Genomic DNA, 21,184 nt, shown 5'->3' on the forward strand with positions numbered 1-21,184 from the left:
AAAACAAAAAAACCCAGAGGAATAATGAAGTAATGTCATTTGTAGAAAAACTGGTGCAACTAGAGATAATCTCATCAAGCTAATTAATACTCAGAAAGACAAATAATGCATGGTTTTTCTTACTTGTGAGTCCTATATTTTACACACACACACACACAGAGAGAGAGAGAGAGAGAGAGAGAGAGAGAGAGAGAGAGAGAGAGAGAGAGAGAGAGAGAGAGAGAGGCAGGCAAATAGAAATAAGACTGTCTGGGATATTTGTCTTAGGGTTACTACTTCTGTGATAAAATACCATAACCAGAAAACAACATGGGGAGGAAAGGGTTTATTTTACTTGCACTTGCATATCACAGTCCATCACTGAAGAAAGTAGTCAGGGCAGGAACTCAAAATGGGCAGGAGCCTGGAGGCAGGAGCTGTTGCAGAGGCCATGGAAGGGGTGCTGCTCTCTGCCTTGCTCCTCATTCATGGCTTCCTCGGCCTGCTTTGTTATAAAATCAGGGATGGCACCACTCACAATGGGCTAGGACCTGCCACATTAGTTAGTCCCATTGTGTTAGCCCTTTGCTATGTGTTTACATAAAAACTGGCCAGCACAGTAGCAAAGCACTAAGAAGATGGGAGAAGAGGTAGAAAGCTGAAGGTAGCAGAGTATGGACGCTAACCGAAGTCTTTATAGACTTGCTAGAAAATGCCTTTTGCATGCAGTGACTATGAGGAAAATATTTTTAAATAAAAATACTAACTCCAAGCATGAAATTAACTCTGAAAGCTCAGCTTGTTGGTTTTCCTAGACTGTCACCCTCTACTGACATCGTGCCTATTACCCATTTGAGATTCTGTCTGGCTGTTCAGGTTTAGCTTAATTATTAAGACTTCCATAAGGCTTTTCCGTTTGTAATAGTAAGACAACCAAAGGTTTTAGAACATCAAGGAAGCCCTTGTAGTGTCCCTGGATAAGGAAACCTGATTTATACAGTTGGTTTCATCAACATTAAGGAGGTTGCTACATAGGAGAAAGAGAAGGGGCACAGGACCCAAGGCTGGCCACAGTCAGTCGTAACATAGGAAATCTTTTGGTATGTGTGTTGGCTCTCTGGTCCTCTGCCCTTGCGTCCTTAGATTTGCTAAGTCTTAGAAGCTCTGTGTACTGGCCCTGTGCCAGAGCCCCTGCTTCCTGCTTCCTAGTCAACCGTGCTCCCTTCGTGCCTCCGTGCCTCGAGACCTACACACATTCCTCTGCCCTCTCCCATTTTAAACACTTAGGATTGTGTCTAGAGGATGGGCATTAGGCCTGAGGTATGCTGGTACTAATGTGTAGTCTACGTCTTTCTAGGGGCAGGGCTACCCTCTGCCTGGGGGACTTGCTTGGCAATGCTGAATGTCCTCTCCCAGGAGCAGTTTATACATTTTTGTTAATGCAAAAGAGGAACATTTGGGCACCTTTTTTTTTTTTTTTTTTTTCCTGTTGCTGGTTTGTAGGGCTATTTTAAAATTTTGTTCTTTTTTTGTTGTTGTTGTTGTTTTTTTTTCTTTTTCCTATGCTTGTGAATTGGAAGGTGCCAGGCTGGCTGCCCTTGAGGCTAGTGTCCCCATTTTATCCCAAGAACAGGAAAACTACCAGGGGTAACAGAATCGGTCATGTCTGGGTCCAGCACATTAGCCCGACCTACTCTGGATGAATATTCCCCAGACATAAAGAGAGAATTGTTTCTGGAAATGCAGGCCATCTGCTTTTGTGGTGAGCAGACAAAACCTTGTTGTGCCATCACTGGACACTACAATGTTTTGCATCCAGCAAGCCACAGACGTTCATCCTTTCTTTCGGGGTAAAAATGTGGGGTTTTTTTGTTTTTGTTTTTTGTTTTTTTTTTTTTTCTGTCTTCCACCTCTACCTGCTAAAATTCTATTCTTCAAGGTCAAGTTCAATCACTTGTTTCCTCCGGAAACTCTTAAAGAGATGTCTTGGATGTGCTTTCCCATGCATATTTCTGTAGCCCTTTCTCCTGCAGTGTGCGGCCCATGTTGTCATGGATTCTTGGACACAGGAAGTTTTTTAATCACTGTAGGAAGTGCTGGTCGAGTCTAGTCCACTTCTTCATGTCATACAAAAGCAGACGGCAGTGCTGGACAAAGAGCAGACCCTTACAATCTCTGCTAAGTAGATTGAAAACCAAAACTTTCCTTTCCAGACAGGCTTTCCCTTTAAGCTAGTAACTAAGGTAGCTCCAGACCCGGGATAACTGTCCAGCTCGCCAGAGGCCTTCTAGGCTGGGCCCCTTCTGCCGTGTCCTGCACTTTTGAGCTTTCATGGTCAAGACCAAAACAGCTGAGTCTGCTGCCTAGCTAGCCACCATGCCATCACATGATCCTTATTTTGGCAAAGAATGTCTCTTAGATCCTTTGTGCCTCCTATTAAGTGACTCTTTCTGGCTTATAGAAAGGGAATGATTAATATAGAAAAATATGTTGACTTATATTGAATTTACAACATATTATTATGCTTCCTATAGGAATCCAGTAGGTTCTTAATAGTGTTCACATGGGTTGGTCTATTTTCCCCAATCCTCAGTGTGTTTTCTCCAGTGAAATGTCATTTGTTGGCATGAAATTCTCAGAGATATGGCATCAATTTTCAAACAGAGAATACTTAGTTTTATTGTAAACCAGTTAAGTTTGGAGAAGGGACATTTTCAGCATAACCACAAAAATGGTGCCAAATGAAAGAAATTAATTTTCTTATAATAAGCAGAAAAGTACATTAATTTAAAGGACACTTTATAATTATATGTCTAATAATAAAAAAAAAGTAAGGTAACTTTTGGGTAGAAATTTATAAAAAAAAAAAAAAAAACCCTATAAACCAAATTATAAACATCATGATTGTACTAAACATCAAAAATTAACACTGAAATTTCACAATAACACAGCTGAAGCAGACACAACCCATTTTTAAAGACTTGAACACTTTTGTCAATGTTTGATTGATAATGAAGTATAAAAAGTTTGTTTGTTTATTTTTTTTAAAGATATACTCCAATCCTGCAACAGAATGCAAAGAGATGTTTTCCAGAACCAAATGCAAAATATATTTACCTCTCCTCTCACTTTTTGAAACATTTACCCCTCCCAGCTTTGGGTGTGAAGTGGCTGTCAGTCCAATGTGACAGGGTGCTGAAAGCCCTTTTCTGCAAGAAGTCACTCCATAACGCTCCGCGGTGGCAGATCTGTACTGCTGTGTATGCAGAGCTCAGAACAGGCAACGCAGCGGTGGGGCTGGAGCAGACACTTCAGACAAGGCTTCTTAGGCATGACCTTGGCTAACCATTTTCTACGACTTTCTTTCTTCTTCTTTAGGGTAAGAATAAGGGTAGTCCCCTGGCCCCAGCGTCAAGCATATGAATTGCCTTGCATATGAATTGCCTTGCATTACTTTCTCAGGAGCTTTGGCTTTCTCATTAGTTGACTTGGGTAGACTCCTGCTATGTACAGAGGAGACCACGGAGGGCTTGCTAGTTAGTGCAGCAATGGCACTAATACTGTGTGTCTTGCTGCAGGGTGAACCTGCTGCTTCTCTCGTTTTGGCTTCATTGGATGAGTCTAACGGTTCCTCTGTAACAACTCCCCTGATCTTCCAGGCCGCTGTGCTCGTTGTGGGGAGAACGTGGTTGGAGAAGGAACAGGATGCACCGCCATGGATCAGGTCTTCCATGTGGACTGCTTCACCTGCATCGTCTGCAACAACAAGCTCCGAGGACAGCCTTTCTACGCCGTGGAGAAGAAGGCATACTGCGAGGCCTGCTACATTGTAAGTCCCCCACATTGGGTCTTCGTCTGCCCTGCCTTCTCTGACCAAACTCCACTCACTCCATATAAATGTCGCCATCCGTTCTCTGAACTTCCGAAGATGTGTACATGTGCAAGTTGGCATTCTGTATTCTTTTTCTATATAGTTACAGATCATATGAGGTTGGAAAATTGTGTTAGGAAAGGGCTGCCTTTCAGTTAGTGGTCTGCCGGAAAGGTTGTGTGGCCTGTGGTTTTCGTACTATGTTCTCTGGGGGTGTACATGAAGGGCTTTCCCCTTGTCAGAGCATTGCTCCTGTTACTCAGTCCCATTGTGTTTGAGAAGACTTAGCAGGTGGCTGAATTGGTCAGCGGCCTTGGAAACTTCTGGACTAATTATCTCCGCAGAATCATTTATACTTCCCTGATCCTCCAGGTTGTCTGTGATGGAGAGAAACTGCTTAACATAAAGTACCTTGAGGAGAGCTGTGTTCTAATTCTTAAGTGTGGTAGTAATGGTTCTCTGTTTTAAAAGAACACAGCTATTTTTGAATAGCAAAGCTGAGTGACGAAAATAAGTCACATTATCTTGACATTTTATATTAATCTATTAAGCTACCTTCTGATAGGCTAGGTTTGCTGAATAAGAAAAATTTATGTCCAAAATAAATTCCTTTACCATCTTTCTGCTTTTGATCTAGCTGCTGAACAGATTCATGGAAAAAGTAGTTTTGGGGTTTTGTTTTAGTTTGGTTTGGTTTGGTTTGGTTTGGTTTGGTTTTTGTTGTTTTGTTTGTTTGTTTGTTTTGGTTTTTTTTGCAAACCTACAAATAGTGAAGGTTGCACCCTAGGCCATGGCATTCTAACAGTAAAGAAAGCCTGACAAGAAGGTACTGAGACTCAGAAATTTGTACATCTCCAGAGTTCAGTTTAATTGGAATTTCTGTCTTGGTTGATGGCGTGGTTATTGTCACTGCTACTGTGATGAAACACCATGACCAAAAGCAGTTTATTTCAGCTTATACTTCCAGGTAACAGTCCATCACTGATGGAGGGCAGGGCAGGGACGCTAGCAGGGCAGGAACCTGGAGGCAGGAGCTGATACAGAGCCACAGAGGAATGCTGCTTCCTGGCTTGCTCAGCCTAGTTTATTACAGAGCCCTGGACCAACAGCCCAAGGTCAGCACTATTCACAACGGGCTCAGGCTGGGCCCTCCCCATCGGCCATTATTTAAGAAAACGCCTTACAGGCTTGCCTACAGTAGCCAGATCTTATGGTAGCATTTTCTTAATTGATGTTCCCTCCTTTCCAGTGACTCTAGCTTGCCTCAAGTTGACATAAAAGTAGCCAGCCCAGTTGGTAACAATATCCTGAAAACCGTGAGGTGTGTGGCACAGAGTTCAGTTCTCCACAGCTAAGATTTTATATATTCATATAATATTGTGTCACGTCTCTTAGGTTCGATCTTATTTTGTTTTCCTTAAACATGTGTAGCATCATTATAATGCCATCAGCTAATAGAGCTTGGAAAATAAAACCTTTTTAAGGTCACTTGCCAAACTGCTGCTTTTAGAGGTGAGACCGGAGGCACAGGAGGAAGGTGACTTCTGCTTACCATTGGAGTTAGAGCCAGGCCAGCATTCGTCACAGTTTCTCCTCTTCCTGTGACTTGGGCAGTGCTGCATACATTTAGTTACTCGGGCTGTAAAGATGAGCGCCACAGTACCCGATGATCTGCAAGCAGCAGCGGCGGTTACAATGAGAGAAAACCAAGTCAGCAAATTCTCACCTCTTCTGTCACTCAGCTCCCAGAGTACCATTCTCTGAAACTCGGGTTGAAAAGAGGAAGGCCTTTTATAATTCTGACCCCTTTCAGTGGGCTGCACTTCAGAGTGACTCGGGCCACCGTTGTGAAATCATTTATTGCTGCAAGTTTGGGGAGCAAAGTCATAAAAGCCTTGTTCAGCCACCTAGCACTCCTCTAACATGGAACAGTTACTTTTTCATAGCTCCTGTTTGGTCCCTTTTTGACTTTGTCACTGATCACTGCTACTGTAACAATGCTTTCATGGAATGCTTCTTTATGCTATTTCTTTTTATGCTCTGCAAGCAAACGTCTTACATATAATACTGGGAAACTGTTTAACAGTGTGCAGAGAACATGAGTTTGAGTTGGACTCCATCAAAGCGTTCTGTCTTGGGCAAGTTACTTGATTTTTCGAAGCCTCGGTTTTTCTCTCTATCTATCTACTGGAAACGATGGAGATATTACAATAATAATAATTAGATCCCTGAAGATGAAATGAGGCGATCTTTGTAAGCACCTTTGGTCTACTTGGGAAAAGCTATTGGATGAATGCTACATCCGAGCTTAATCACAATTAGATTCGGGGACCTATTTACCATTCCTGATGTGTGTGGTGAGACACAGACTCACTAGGCTCTAGGAAGCTCTTTCACTTCTTGGACATACCTGTCTTCCATTTTTGTTTAACGTATGCTTTCCTGGGTGCATAACAAGCCTTCAGTTTTTAATCGTTTCCTGTGCTGTGACAGCTCAGAAATCAGACTCTGCTATAAGATCTCTGAGATGACTTAGGACGCTGAGGATGCTGGTATCCTCTGCTATGGTTGCCTAGCATGTACCACACTTATAACAAGGAAGGCGAGTCTATCTGGGAGATATTTAATCATACACTTGGAAGAGCTGAGTGCATTCAGATAATGAAGAATCTTACTATCTTTTCTCCCCCGCATAAGAGCCTGCAGTCGTGGTCCTTTTTAATGACATCTTTCCATAGCTACCCAGGCAGGTAATTTAAGTCTTATTGGAATTCAGTTCCGCTTTGCTCAAAGACCCCCTGTCCAGAATTGATTTCAGAGTTTAACACAGGCCTCAAGGCCATGGTGGAGGTATTGGCAACTTTCAATTTCGACTAAACTTTCATGGTTCTAATAAGCTGCATGCCGAAAACACAGAGAGAATAGAGAAACAAGAAACATGAGTTAGTACAAGCTTGCTTTCAAGGTAGACTTAAGGAATACAGACAGTGCTAGGGTTGTTTGTCTCTCTCCAGGATCTAGGTATAGAACAGGACATACTGTCACGTGATCTAGCCAGGGAACTCCTTGTCACACTGCTGGGCACAGGTGTCCCAAAGATGTAGTGAACGAAGCCAAGAAAATTAAGTGGGTGGACATCAGTCAATGGTATTTCCTTTTCTTTTTGTTCTTGCATTTTTTTGCTTGGTTGTTGTTTTTACTTAATTGATGGAATAAGGATACTAAAAGCAGTGACTTTGCTAATTATGCCTATGTAAGGACCAACCACTAATGTTTATCTCTTGGATCCAGGAGTGACGCCTGTAAAACAAAAATTAAATTTCTTCCTAAATTGGTTATCGATAAGCCTATAGTCACATGTAAATTTAATGTTTGTGTACTCAGAGATTTGGATTATCGCGTTAATATGTTCCTAAGGTCTCTTGAATTCTTCTTCTTTGTGTATCAGCATTGCGGTTGGATAGATTTGATTCAGTGAGGTGCTGTAGGTCTTCTTGCATGTATTTCACTTGTTTCCTGTTTCTTAACCCAATGCAAATGTGTGATCAGCATGCCTCAGAGATAATCTTTACTTTTAAGCCTCTCATATGTTTAGGTTCACATTATGTTTATGAATTACATTTTAAAGCAAAAATATATTTTCCATTCTTTTATCATTGTAACATGTTTAATGAAAATTAAGTGAAATTTTATATCTTTAAATTAATGTAATTTTTACAAATATAGATTATGAACTTGAATTATCAGCATCATTAACACTCTAACACTGAAGGCATTGCCTACAACACTTCTTGGTTTTGACCTAGAATACATGATCCTCCTGCCTCAGATCCACATAGATGCTGGAATATGCCACCACACATAAACACCTTGAAGTGTTTCTTTAGAAAACTATTTCGGGTAGACAGGACCATTACAAACAATGAGTTCATATATTAAACTATATGGTATTCCCTCTTAGACAGATTTATTTAGATTCATTTGGGTCAATGTAATAAGTACACTACGCCCTAGTTATTTTAACTGATGGCTGTATTATTAATAGTGAAGTCAATAGAAATTGTAAATGGTTAGTTTTGCTTATTCTTACATTTTTAATAAATAAAGAGATTAAAATTAAGAGCAATAAACTTTATTAGGACATAAAATGATTTGAATAGAACCTATCTATCTTGGTCCTACCTCTCTGGTTAAAACTCTGGGTACACCCTTTACCTTCCTGGCAGCAGGGTGCTCTTGTTTGTGAAGCTAAAAATTCCCTAATGTCATAGATACAGAATGAGCAAGTGTGTTCTTTTTGTATCATGAAACTATTGTCTGTATAAGGGATTAAGCTGATCCTTATAATTGTGATAGGATAGAGAAGCTGTACACACAGTAGGTGTGTCTGGGCTGCTGTTGCTATGAAAATGTTGAAAGTAATTGGCTTGATAGGAGGAACAGAAAGGCACATGGGGAGATCAGTACTTTGCTTACAGCCATTCGTGTCTTTACGTATGAAGGGCATCAACATGGCCTCAGGCTTGTTTGACCTTCTGCTCATGCTGAGACAAGCTTACTCCTGAGTATGACTATAATGAAGGAACGGTTGCTTTCTTCTTGGCATTGCAAAGGAGTCTGGGCCTTGGGGATGCACACATCAGACATTTCTCAGGCAAAGTCTGTTTATGGAGTGGTGATGTAGGATCCTCCACTGGGTCAGGGCTTTTGGGCAGAGTGGCTGGAAAAGTGGGACAGGCGTTTTTATTAGCGTTGAAATCCTAGTGGCTAGCAGACCTCTGAAAGTAGCAAGCCAGTCTCCTGGGAGACTAACTTGAAGGTACCAGAACCTGGCACATTAATAACCGACACATTAGCAGCTTTTTTGCTCTCTTATGCCACTAAATGGCGAAGTTAAAGCGGTCTAAATTTTCAGCTCCATTAAGAGGTGGGTTTTTGTACCTCCGCAGGAAAGCTGTCCTTTTATGTACTGAAGTTCGTCCTAATGGAATGTTTTTTAAAGCAGTTAGAACCAGGGCCTTATGTGGGCGTTGAAAAGGCACCAGAGAGTTGGGACAGAGTCTGAACAATCCACATGTACATCCCTCTCCCTAATCGCCCACCTCTGCTCTCACCACCATGATGTGTCTCCTTCTGCCTCCCTTCGTCTCTGACTGCACACACCACCTACACACTCAAACACATCCAGTCCCGGTATCTTGTTGTCACCCCACTAGCACGCTCCCAATAATAGGAAAAATGGCTCAAGAATGAGAGATTTCTCTTTTTTAAAAACACTCTCCCTTGATGTTTGACTACAGGAGCCCCAGGCAGTATGACCCCCCAGTCTTGACCTTCTACCTTGCCACATTGTCACACCTACTGAAACCGTGATGAGCAAAGGGAGATTATCAGACCCTGTTGCAAATGAGGCTTCGATGTGGTCAAAGTAAAAGACAAAATGAAAAGCAGAAAGCTTTCTTCTGGCCTGGACTTTATTTGCCATTTTATTTACTTACCTTATTTATTTATTCTATTTGCTGTTCTCATTTACCATGCTACCACCCTGACACCTAACATTTGTCTTTCTAAAAACAAGGGAATACTGCCAGCCACCGGCTTCCCTTTTTAAAGTCATGGAAAGCCTTCTGTTCCCGAGATTTGAATTGATACCAACCACTGGCCTGAATGGTGCCTTCCAGTACCAGAGCTCACAGTGAAAAGCTATGATCCTGCTCATTCCTTGAGCATTCACAAATCCCTCTGTCCAGAAGCCTGGCATCTCAATGCAAAGAAGAAAATGCTTTTATGTTTAGAGTTAAATTTAGTCATGGTGACAAATAGCATCTGGCCAATCGTGTTTTATTTTTCAGTATTTTTGCTTTGCCTGCTGGCCACCCAGGAGCCTTGGAGACTGGTCCACTTCCTTTTACTATCATTTCCAGTAGCAAGAAACTGAGGCTTCTACAGCTCCAATGTGATAGGTTTGCTTTATCTTATATTTTATTTTGTAATTTAAAATAAAAATTAAGAAAAGAAGGAAAGCCTAAATGACTTCTTTTTCTCTATTGCCATTTCTAGATGGTGTCTGGCTTTTTATGGGTCTGTTTGGTTGGTTTTATTTAGATTTAATTCAAGCAGGATTTTAGGGATGGATACTTCATTTTTTTATTTATTTATTTAGGTATTTTAGAGAAATGTGGAAGTCAGATTTGTCTTTGTAATGGTAGCAATTCTTTTTTTAAAAAAACCTTTTAATATATGCTCATTAGAGAAAGATTAGAAAAAATATTAAATCCTTGCACGTACTGTCTGCTTTCAGCTGGATGCCTATCCTCTGCCTTGATGCTGCTTGCATGGCCATAACTGTGGAGCTACAAATGTCTGTTGTGGGTGCACCCATGCCGGATGCTCTCACCTTGCTTTCTACTGAGCCACCTTGTACAGAAAACAGAAATAGTCTTTTAGGTATTCCATGGCCACTCAGAAAGATGATAATACTCCTTCTGAAAAGCGACTCAAAGAAGCATTCCATTAGATGAGCACATGGATGGAAACATTACATGAGGGAGGGCAAGATCAAGTGAGTGTGTGGTAAGCAATGAGCCAAGAGAACCACTTACCAGTTGATGGTAAAGAACAGATAGAGGAGTGTTGTCAGCGGCAGCCCACCTGCCTGGCATGTGCAAGGTTCGCCTCTACCTCAGCCTGTGAAAAGGGGCGGAAGAATACAAACAAATAGAGAAACGGGCGAAGATACATTCATCAGTGAGTATAATTAAAGTTATAGCGTTCTCAAGAGAATATTCTTTTCAAAGTCAAATGCCAGTATCCCATAATACAAATAGCAAGATACAATTCATGCTACAAAACCACCAAAGGACATGGTGTACTTGATAACCTTATCATGATGATGAGCAAACTCTTGGCCTTCTATAAACATCACTACACTGAAATATGTAACACACAGTGCTGGGGAAAGGCGGGGTGAAATGAAGACACCTGTTATTTGGAAAACACATTTCTTTCAATCCTTGACCCATCAATTACATGAGTTGGATAATACAATTAATAAGACTGATTGAACCAAAATACATCGGCCTATATAATAAAGATATTTATCTTCTGCTATCCATAGACTGTGTAGAAAAATACTTGTCATATCAAAATCTAAATGGAAACCACATGTGGTACACCAGTTTAGTTTTACGTCTTAGGAGGCTGAAACTGGCATGCTGCAGGTTCATGGCCAGCCTTGATTACATGCCCTGTCCAAAAGGGAAAAAGCAGACATGGAAGTCTAGAAGGAAACTGTAGATAAATCTAGCAGTTGAGTAGCAAAGATAACAACCAGTAAATAAGAAACAGAAAGTTAAGAAAGTGGGCAGACGCCTTAGAATATTTACTGATGACAATGATGCACAGGGCAGAGGTACTTGGACGGAAGTCTCAGGCCACAGGGTCATCAGCTGCAAGGGCGGGGGGTGGGGAAGTAACCTAAGGCTGATAGGAGATGCATCCTAGAAAAAGGAAGCCACTCATGACAAGTTAAGTTAGGCAGGTATGGTAGATTTAAGCATACTCTAAAACAGTGACTTCAAAGCCGGCTGAACTACTGAATGTGGTAGAAATAAATCCAGACAGAAGAAAAACAAACAAAAACAAAACAAAAGGTACAGAACGTGGAGATGGAAAAGTAGCTGTTGCCTTAAGTATAGAGACCATTTCCCTCTCTCCCCACTGAACCAGGGACCTTTCACTCTTAGCAAAATTCCTGAACCCTAATAAACTTCTTTCAATTACAAGATGTGGCTGGAGGTTTATCTCAGTTGATGGAGTCCCTGCTGGCCTGCACAAAACCTTGAGTTCAGTACCAGCACCAGGTATGCTAGCACATACCTGTAATCCCAGCCAGGGAGGTGAAGACAGTGATATTAGGAGTTCGGTGCCAGCCAGGGATGCAGGAGACCCTGTCCTCTAAAAAATTTATACTTTTCACAGAAGAGATGTTTCCTCCGTAAATCTAAACTATGCAAGAAAAACTCAAATAACTTCACCAAGGTGGATGAAAGTCAGAGCTGCTACCTGAGAAAAGGCAAGGAAATGTCACTAACAGGATTTCTTATATCTTCAAAGAACAAACGATGCCTGCAGTGTTTCCAGCTTCAGAGCCTTGCAAGAAAGGAACTTCTCAAATCACTTTTTAAAGTTGTACAAGACTAGCAGGATGCTGAGGGTAGACCCTAACTTAGCCTGCCCCAAGGAGAAAGCTATGCTAATCTAACTGCACATGTACAGAGATCCTAAGAGAAGTAGGAACTGAATGCTGCGTGAGAAATTGGAATGATAAATTGAGTGCCACCTAAAAGAATATCCTCAGTTATTTGATGGGTGCAGTGTTTCAACAATATTAAGAGCCTTTAAAATACTTTGTTAAACTCACATAGCAAATTGAGCCAAAAGGGACTAGGGCTGCATAGATAATTTTCACTGAGGTAAAATTTGCTACAACTCTTCTTAAGATTGACTTATTCTTAAGGGTGTGTTTGTGCGTGTGCATGTGTGTGTGTGTGTGCGCGCGCGCGTGCGCGTGTATGCATGCGTATGTGAGTGTATCATGGTTGTACAGTGCTGGTGGATTCAAGAAGAGATCAGATCTCTTGGAACTGGACTTACAAGTGGTTGTGAGCCTCTTGTTATGGGTGCTGGGAATCAAACACTAGTCCTCTGCAAGAGCAGCAGACACTCGTAAAACAGCTGAGCCATCTCTCCAGCCTATCATACCTCCTTTTAAAAACAAAAGCAACCATCCCAACACAAAGCGATCTCTAAGTAAAATGAAGGTATTTGTTTAGCTGAATAAGGCTTACCTTGGCCAGCTGCCTTCCCTTGGGTCTAGGGATGTGCAGAATCATCTCGTACATTCATTTCTTCTTTTAACATGCTTTTTAAATTTTGCAGTGGGAATTAGAAAACAAAGAAAAAAACTAAATGCACCCATGTGTGCATAATATATAGCTACTATAATGAATAATATAAAGGTTCATATACCTGTTGCCCAATTTAACAAATAAAAAAAAAAGTCTGAAATGCGTTGAATTATCCATTCTGACCACAGTCCCCAAACTCCCTTATATAAAAGTAGCTGCAGTTCTAAGCTCTTCTTACCATACCCAAGGGATTCTAATGCACATCTAACAGTATGTGGTATTGTTTACATGCAGTGTTTCGTAGTTTCAAATATAGAACCTATAAATATTTACAGGCGATGTTAGGCTATAAAAGGTGATTAAATCTAAAGTAGTAGAACAAAGCATAGAAAGCCAACAAGATAAAAGTTCCAGGATTCTAGTTAAAGAATGCAGCATGAGAAATAACCCTTAAACGGAAGCCATAAGAAAAACCGAGCAAGGAGGTACCATAGGGAAGCCATGTAAGGGTGGCGCGCTGTATATCTATGGGAGGGAATTGAACGCGCTTTAGAGCACGCCTGTCATTTCTATGCTACCCTTAGAGTTGCCCATTTTTAGCCAGCAGCAGCATGTCCACTCCAGGGTTGTTACACAAGCTCCTTTGCTCATGACATAGCTCTTTTCCCCAGTGGCCACTGGTCCCTCTAAACAGATCCCTGTGCTCTCTGAGGCAGCACTTCATTTGTCAGGGAAGCCAAGGCACACACCTCTCAGTTGATTGCCCAGAGCAGCAGGAAGTCCATAACATTTCCCCCCAACTCTTATCCCAAAGTGTATTAACTTCTGTTGTCATAGATTCAGAATGTTGAAGGCCCAGAGGGAACCTTAATTCGGTTCTGTTGCAGGATATTTGATTGCATTGTGAACCCTGAGATTGTGAACTGTAAAAACCTGTCTTATGTTTGGTGTGGTTCACCCCTAACACACGCCTTTAACCCAAGAACTTTCTGTTTATTGTAAACAGGTGATTATGGTGTGGCTCAGCCTAGCACACACCTTTAATCCAGGAGTTTTCTGTACACAGGAGTTAATAAATGTAACCTCAGGTCAAGAGGTGGAGTAAGAAAACAGCTGACAGGGATTAAGGAGAAAGGAGGGACTTTGAGTTGAAGGGTATTTAAGACATAGTGGAGAAGAAGAGGTGCTTTGGCTCTTTTGTTTTGTTCTTTTATTTTTTGAGACAGGGTTTCTCTGTGTAGCCTTGGCTGTCCTGGAATTGCTTTGTAGACAAGGATGGCCTCAAATTCACAGATATCTGCCTGCCACTCCCTGTTGGGATTACCAGGCGTGCGCCACCACGCCCAGCTACTCTTTAGCTCTTTGACTCTGGGGCTTTTTGCTTTCTTCTCCTGGGCTGTCTGCTGAGTTAGCAAGCTTTTAACCTTGAGTCTTTGGCTTTTAGTTTTTGGGCTTTCCCTTCTGGGATGTGAGCTGAGTAGAAAGGTCAGCTGGGTGCTTTCTCTGCCTCTCTGAGCCAGAAAGTTTTCACCCCAGCATCTGGCTCCTGAGTCTTCATTGGTAAAATTGAAAAATGTAGGATTTACTTTCATATTGCCCAAAAAGCTAAAAGCCAGAGAATGTTTTATTTGCCGGAGTTTACATGGTTTCTTCATGGTAGAAGCAAGAACAGAAAGGCCTTGAGCCTTGATGGTACCTTCAAAAGACTTCTCTCTTCGGAGAGAGACTTGAAAACACTGAACATATGTGACTGCAGGTGCAGAGTGACCCCTGGGAAAAGCTGGGCTCTGCCTGCTTCAGGGTTCAGGACAGTGAACCGGGACAGCACTTGCTGCAGCTCTGACTACAATGAAGGGTTTCGTATTTCCAGGTTCCGTGCCTCTGAAACTTTATGCTAGAACCTTCCTACTGCCCCAGTTTGTTTATTTTTAAATGAAGCATGAACTCACCACCCAGTGTTTGTCAGAGTTTGGATGAATGTCAGCATCAGGCCACTGCAATCATGGTTTAAGATTATTTAATCCCATTACTTATACACTTCATTAGGCTGAGTGAATTGTTGGCTGTGGTTCAGTAAGCTTCCTACTTTAAAGATAAAGGATGGAAAGAGAATAGGGAAGGAGCCTATTTAGTCCTTGTTTTCTTTCATATTTATCTTATGGCTCTTAATGGACAAAAGGACAATAATTAGCCATTTACAGCATAACTTCTGTGCTACTGAAGCCCTCAGAAATGCTCTGTACTGCCAGGAAAAAAAAAAAATGTCCATTGGTTTAAATTTCCTATAAGTAGAAAAGGGAAAGGGGTGGGCTGGGAGGTGGGAGGAGGGACTATGCTATAAAATTCTATATTGAAATTAAATCTGAAAATAAGCCCCAGAGTCCTCAGCAATATAGTCTTTCATTTGGAGGGTGGGGGAGGAGGGGAGATATGAAAGCAAGTGATTTTAAAGACAGAATGTGGAAATTCCAGTCACAACCAGCTCGGCCAGCTACCCCGTTTCTTTAGCTTCAGTTTCTGAGCATATGGAATGACAGTTTCCCTCACATGGTCACGTGGTTAAAAGAGCATTCAGAGAGGAGGGGGCTGAGTGAGAAGCAATATGAGTTTTATTTATTTATTTGTTTGTTTGTTTGTTTTTGTTGTTGTTGTTGTTGGGGGGGGAGTTGGTTTTGTGTTGCTAGTGGTTTTGTTTGTTGGTTTTGCTTTTGGTTTGAGTAATGAATCACTGCGCTAGGGCTGAAGAAGCCCAGGGCCTATACACAAAGCCGTCAGAGGAGACTGTCCCTAAGTGGAGTCTGCCTCTCCCAGAGCCCTTCAGTCTCTGAGCACTGCTGGACCATGCTGCTCTCAGAGCTCCGGTCACATGAAGGATGTGCGGTTCCAAAGGCTTGGTTCTCTCAGCAAGAGTAAAGGTCATCTGCTTTCACTCCCTGGCAGTTCTCATTAAACAAGTTCCTACGCAGGAGGATAGGAACTTAGCACCTTCCATGCGGCCAAGGGATGAGGATGGCCTGCAGTTTGTATGCACGTGACCGCCTGAGTCCCGTGCTCTGTTCTTCCATTGTTGCACTTAAACAAAATCCCAAATGTTCAGTTTCAGGGGCCAGATGCTGTGTGAAAGCCCGCTAGCTCCGAGAGGCAGAAAAAGCACCCAGCTGACCTTCCTATTCAGCTAATGTCCCGGAAGGAAAAGGCCCTTCTTCTCCATGCTGTCTTAACGACCCTTCAGACTGAATGTCCCTTCCTTCTACTTCCTGTGTGTCTCTCTATCATCTTCTGCACTTCCTCTCACTCTCTATGGCTTTTTCCTCTGTTCATGCCCTGTTAATTGGCTGCTTGCTCCGCCTCTTGACCTATGGTTAGCTTTATTTAATCCTGTTTTACAGAAAGCTCTTGGATTAAAGGGGTGTGCCAGGGCTGAGCCACACCATAATCACCTGTTTACAATCAACAGAAAGTTCTTGGAATTAAAGGTGTATGCTAGGGTTGAACCACACCACAGCTAGACACAGGTTTTTTTGGGGGAGGGGTTCGCTGTGTGATCAAGTATCCAGCAACATTCTGCCTGACATAAGAGATGACTCCCAAATTCTCCTTCTCTCTCCTCTGCGCCTCTTCCGTAGCACTTGCTTCTAGAGGCTGCCTTTGAACCTTGACCTCTTAAGCTTCTCTGGCCTGGTCCAGTCAGCTGGCTTCCTTGTGTCTCTTCTCATTTCTGTCCTTCCCGTGTCTGAATTAACCAGCCTTTGAAAAAATTTTTGGACGAGGTTTTTAGTGTTTTGTTTTTCTTTGTTGTTGTTGTTTTCTCTGGGGGTTTTGCTTTGTTTGTTTGTTTGTTTGTTTTGAGAGAGACAAAGAATGAGAACATGGGGTGGGATGGGCAGGAAGATAGAAAGGACCTGGGAGGAATTGAGAGACAGGGGTCAGAATACCTCAACACAGTACATTTTAAAAATTAGATTAAAATAAAAAAAAAAAATAACAAAAACTTTTTTGGAAGTTCTCCAACGAGATGAGGTGTTTCTTGAATACACGCTGTCTCTTTTCCACCAGTTTTCATAGGGCTGAACCTTACTACAACTGATATGAAAGTGCAGGCTTCTTAGCACATTCTTTAATGATGTGTGCCCTCCATTATATAGAAGCAATGTTTATCCCAGCAGGGGAGCCTGCCAGCGCTTTGAGAGTGCGGGAGGTTGGAGGTTGGAGGTGACCTGTGTCCCCTCACAGGGCTTGGCCCCTATGCTGTTTGCTTGCCCTCTGCTAGCTACACTTGAACTTGGAGACTCTGAAGTTTAAGGGAACAGGAAAGCTTGGCAACAGAAGCCCATGAGCAGAGCCCTTGTTGAAACGTAAATGTAAAAGGCCGAGAGAGAAGATGCGAGTGTGAAGCCCGATGTCTAGTTTCCAGCCCCAGCCCCATCATTTGAACTGCAGCATTCCAGGGCAAGCACACAGGTTTTCCCTACACAGCAGGTGCCAGGGAGTTCCCTCAGAAGTTCTCCTATGTTCTGAATGTGACAGGTTGACTTCCTCCCACAGCGGGGTTCAAATAAGCAATAAGGAAGTTCACTCCCAGGACCCTTTTAGCATTCTTCCCTGCAGAGGAGGAGTGTCAGCCCAAGATGATGTCATCATCATTACTGCAAAGCAGGCTCCCTTTTCTTAGAGCGATACAATCTATGGGACATGACGATATCAAACCCGGGCGGGGTGGAGGATATCTGCCTGGAATGTCTCAGTTGGATGAATGAACCAACTACTCCAAAACAGTGTGAAAGTGTTTAATGCGTGTATTTTGTGACATTTTATCTCTTATCACTTATTTTTAAATAAATAGTAAACACCTTCCATACCAGTCATTCTGATGAATACACCTTATGGGATGTATCAGTTGAAATGAAACTGAACCTTCTAAGACATATTCCTTCTTAAAGTAAATATATTTCTTCTAATTTAGCCAAATGACCTTTAAAGATTCCATTATAAAGCATAACATATGCCACTGATGCTTAAGGCACCGTGTTGCTTGCTGCTTACAGTTTCCCTTCGGAATGTACTTTTACTTGCTAGATCTTCTCATATTTGGGAAAAAAACATTGTTAGGGACTAATTGCAGACTGCTTCCAAGTTACTGAGAAATTGACACAGTCTTCAGGCAGCCAAACTGGCCTGAGTCTGGCTGGACAGTGCCTGCAGGCCATTCTAGCAAATGAGCTGGCGTAACAATGGTAACAATGTGTTCGCTCATAAAGTGCTTTTTGTCAGTGTGTCTTATGGAATTAACTCCTCGTGTATGGATCAATAAACCTCATCAATTTGCTAGCGTAATTAAGAGGTAGCAGATCAAGCATTACTATTAATTAATTTCAAAGTATAATAGAATGAAGGTTGTTTTTGTGAATCATGCTACCAGAGTTTCCTCAAGGATGTTACAGTTCTTACAGAGGAGCCTCCAGGTTGGGGATGACTCGGTCTGCTGCCTTGAGGGGAGGAGCCTTTAAACTCATGCACTTTCCATGGCCGGTGTTTATCTAAAGAGTGGACCAGGCGCCAGCTGTGAGAGACTTACAGTGAGCGAGGACAGCCCCTGCTTTGGGACTGCGGAGCATAGCAGACTTGGCTGGGCTCCGGGTGGGGGCAGGAGGGGGGGGGGGGGGGCGGCATGGGCAGGTGGTGGGGCGGCGTGGGCAGCATTTGACGGCTGAGAAGGGTCAGACAAGCACACTGCAAGACAAGGCTGTCTGCCTTACGATTGAGAGATTAGGGCTCTGCTGAGAGATCAGAGAAAAGTACACACCCTGCCCTGGGACAGGGCAAGGGAAAGTGGGGGTGGGGGGTGGGCAGCATCAGAGCACTCCCAGGATGGGTTGCATCTGACCATTTGACCTGGGCCTGGAAAGCCAGCTTATTACTGTTGGCTGCTTATAAGTATAGAAGAGAACAAGTTCCTTCTCCCCCTCTGAAGGATTGATAGTTGCATCTATGAAATAAACTGATAGTTGACAGATGATCAGGAGAAAGTCACCATTTATTAAGTACGGTACGTGGGATATCACGAGGCAGAAAAGTGACCACCCGGGGGAAAAAAAAACAAAAACAGAAAACAGAAAACCTCCCATACCCTTCTCTTAGAGGATGTAGGAGACACAGGCTGCTTGCTAGACAATGTTTTGGAGAAAACAAATGAACGCTCAGAGCAATAGAGGCGAGCCTGTGATTGTCTGGGGGGCAGGGGCAGTGTTGACCTCCAGTCTCGCTCCTTTGATACTGTTTATATCCCTAGGTTAATGAGATTCTCATGGAAGCAGCTCCTGACAATTGTCTTCCTTTTTGGGTTTAGCCAAATAAATAAACCAGTAAAGGACTGACCAGTGCTTTAGAGAGGAGGAAAAGAGACAGACACTGTGGTCTTGAAGTGCCCAGTCTTTTTCAACTCCAAGTCCACAGCATATCAAAGAAACCATAATTTTGGGGGGCATCATTTCCTGAGCCCCCAACCCTGGCCACTTGTTCTCTATTTATATTAATTATACACCCTGTAACACATAACACCTGTACCAATTGCTTAGCATAATAGCATCTTATATGAAATGCATGCGCCTAAAGAGCTTTCATAGCTGTTTTTCGTTTGATGTACACAGCAATTCCATATGGCAGGTGTTTTCTAGGATAGATGTGTGCGCGGAGAACCACGGCTCTGAGAAAGTACCCCGATAACTAATCATTGAGAGTGGGGCTTTGATGTTCATTGTCTGACTGTGCGGCCACATTTTTCAACTTTATAGTCCAGTTGCCCGCCTAAGGGACCCAGTCCCTTAAAGTCTACCTTACCAAGCATCCTCTGTACTGTAGATTTTTAAGGGACATTTTAAAAGAAACAGCAATCTTTGTTAAATACGTGGTTTCTAGGCAATCAAATGGACAGTAGTAATATAAATTCAATACCATATGAGTATAAATTCTTCAGAGCTGGGCAGTGGGCAAGCATACGGAAGACTGAGGGGATGAGATTTTGCAGTTTATAGAGGCATGACAGAGTCGGCCAAGGGTACCTATGTGGCCATGGATTTGTTTGTTTATTTGTTTGTTTTGTCTCTGTCTTGCCTGGGGCCGCTTGTCCTACCTTAACCCTGCCAGCATTCCTTTCATATCAGTTTCACATGCAGAGCTTTTCCTCTGCAACATCTCTGTAGAGATATTCTCTGGACCTTTAGGTATAGCAGAGGTTAAATTTAGGGATCTGGGTTAATGCTTTAAGACCATTCATAAAGAAAACAAGTAACATTGTGATAGTTTCTAAATACTAAATTGACCAACACATTGATAACTCTGTTTTAACCCAGCTAACATCCAAGATGCTTTGCAGCTTCAGTGATTGTACTTCTAGGTACTCTCCCATTAAGTTGTTACTACCAATGGGAAGGGTCAACAAACTCACAACAGCCTTTAATCAGCCTGAATGGTCCAGTTACTGCCAAATACTTCATCACTCCCACATCCCTAACGATGCAGGCAGTCTCACACATTCCGACTGGGCCCCCAGAAAGGATAGACTTCAGGAGGACTTAGTGGCTAAGGACAACTCTGTCACCCGCTTTTCTGGGAAATATTTCCCCTAAAGGACGTTATGACAGAAGAGGACCTCCTCCCCCACCACATGATCACAGCCTGTCAGGTTTCATTTTGTCAATTATACAAGATTGGAAGCCCACATTCTAATCACTTTGCTTTGGTCATGTAGAGCTATTAGGATGTGACGTAGCTCAGTTTTTACTTTTCTGTTTTCTGAGCCCTTCCCAACAGTTTTTTGAGCAAGATACTTCTCAAAAGTGTTAGTGGCAAGTTGAAGGTCCTTGCATCCGAAGAGGTTACAAGTTGTGATGGATTCAATTCGGCCTTACATCAGAGATTGTTGAGGTGTTCTCCGCTTAGCAGCAGGCCCCTCTCAGACTTATTTCTAGCATTTGTGCAAGTGTACATGATAAAGTGAAGGAGGAACAAGTAAAACAGGTTTGCATTCCCATCTGCCAAGACACGCGTCCATGTGCTCATCCAGACACAAGAGCACGAGCCTGAGGAAGCCAAGCCAACGGGGAAACAAAGTTCTATCTGCCTTGAGGTTATCTAAAATTTACCCTATCACAAAGAATATTTATTTTTGAAAAAATACATGCAAATTTATAAGCAGACACCATAGCACTAATCTATCAGCCAAGCAAATTTAAGTGGGACAAGATAAAAAGAAACTGTAATTTAAATTGTTTTAGTATGATACTTGTAAGTGTGTGTGTGTGTGTGTGTGTGCGCACGCGCGCGCACTTGCGCTCACGTGTATGTATGTGTAGGGATGTATTGAATTTGAGAGTAATTTATGGAAAGTGCTGCTACCATGGTATTTCAAATGCTCCACAATTTGAAT

General features: G+C 42.4%; 1 protein-coding gene across 1 annotated transcript in view; it reads left to right on the plus strand.

The window, feature by feature from the left end:
* The window catches only part of Lpp (LIM domain containing preferred translocation partner in lipoma), a 441,832-nt gene that overhangs the window by 339,810 nt on the left and 80,838 nt on the right, over positions 1 to 21,184 (plus strand). The window contains exon 7 of the mRNA XM_051150787.1: positions 3,639 to 3,808. Within this exon, the coding sequence (XP_051006744.1) occupies positions 3,639 to 3,808 (170 nt within the window). The remainder of the gene's footprint in view (positions 1 to 3,638; positions 3,809 to 21,184) is intronic.

This window comes from Acomys russatus, chromosome 8 (genome assembly GCF_903995435.1).
Source record: "Acomys russatus chromosome 8, mAcoRus1.1, whole genome shotgun sequence".
Taxonomy (NCBI): domain Eukaryota; kingdom Metazoa; phylum Chordata; class Mammalia; order Rodentia; family Muridae; genus Acomys; species Acomys russatus.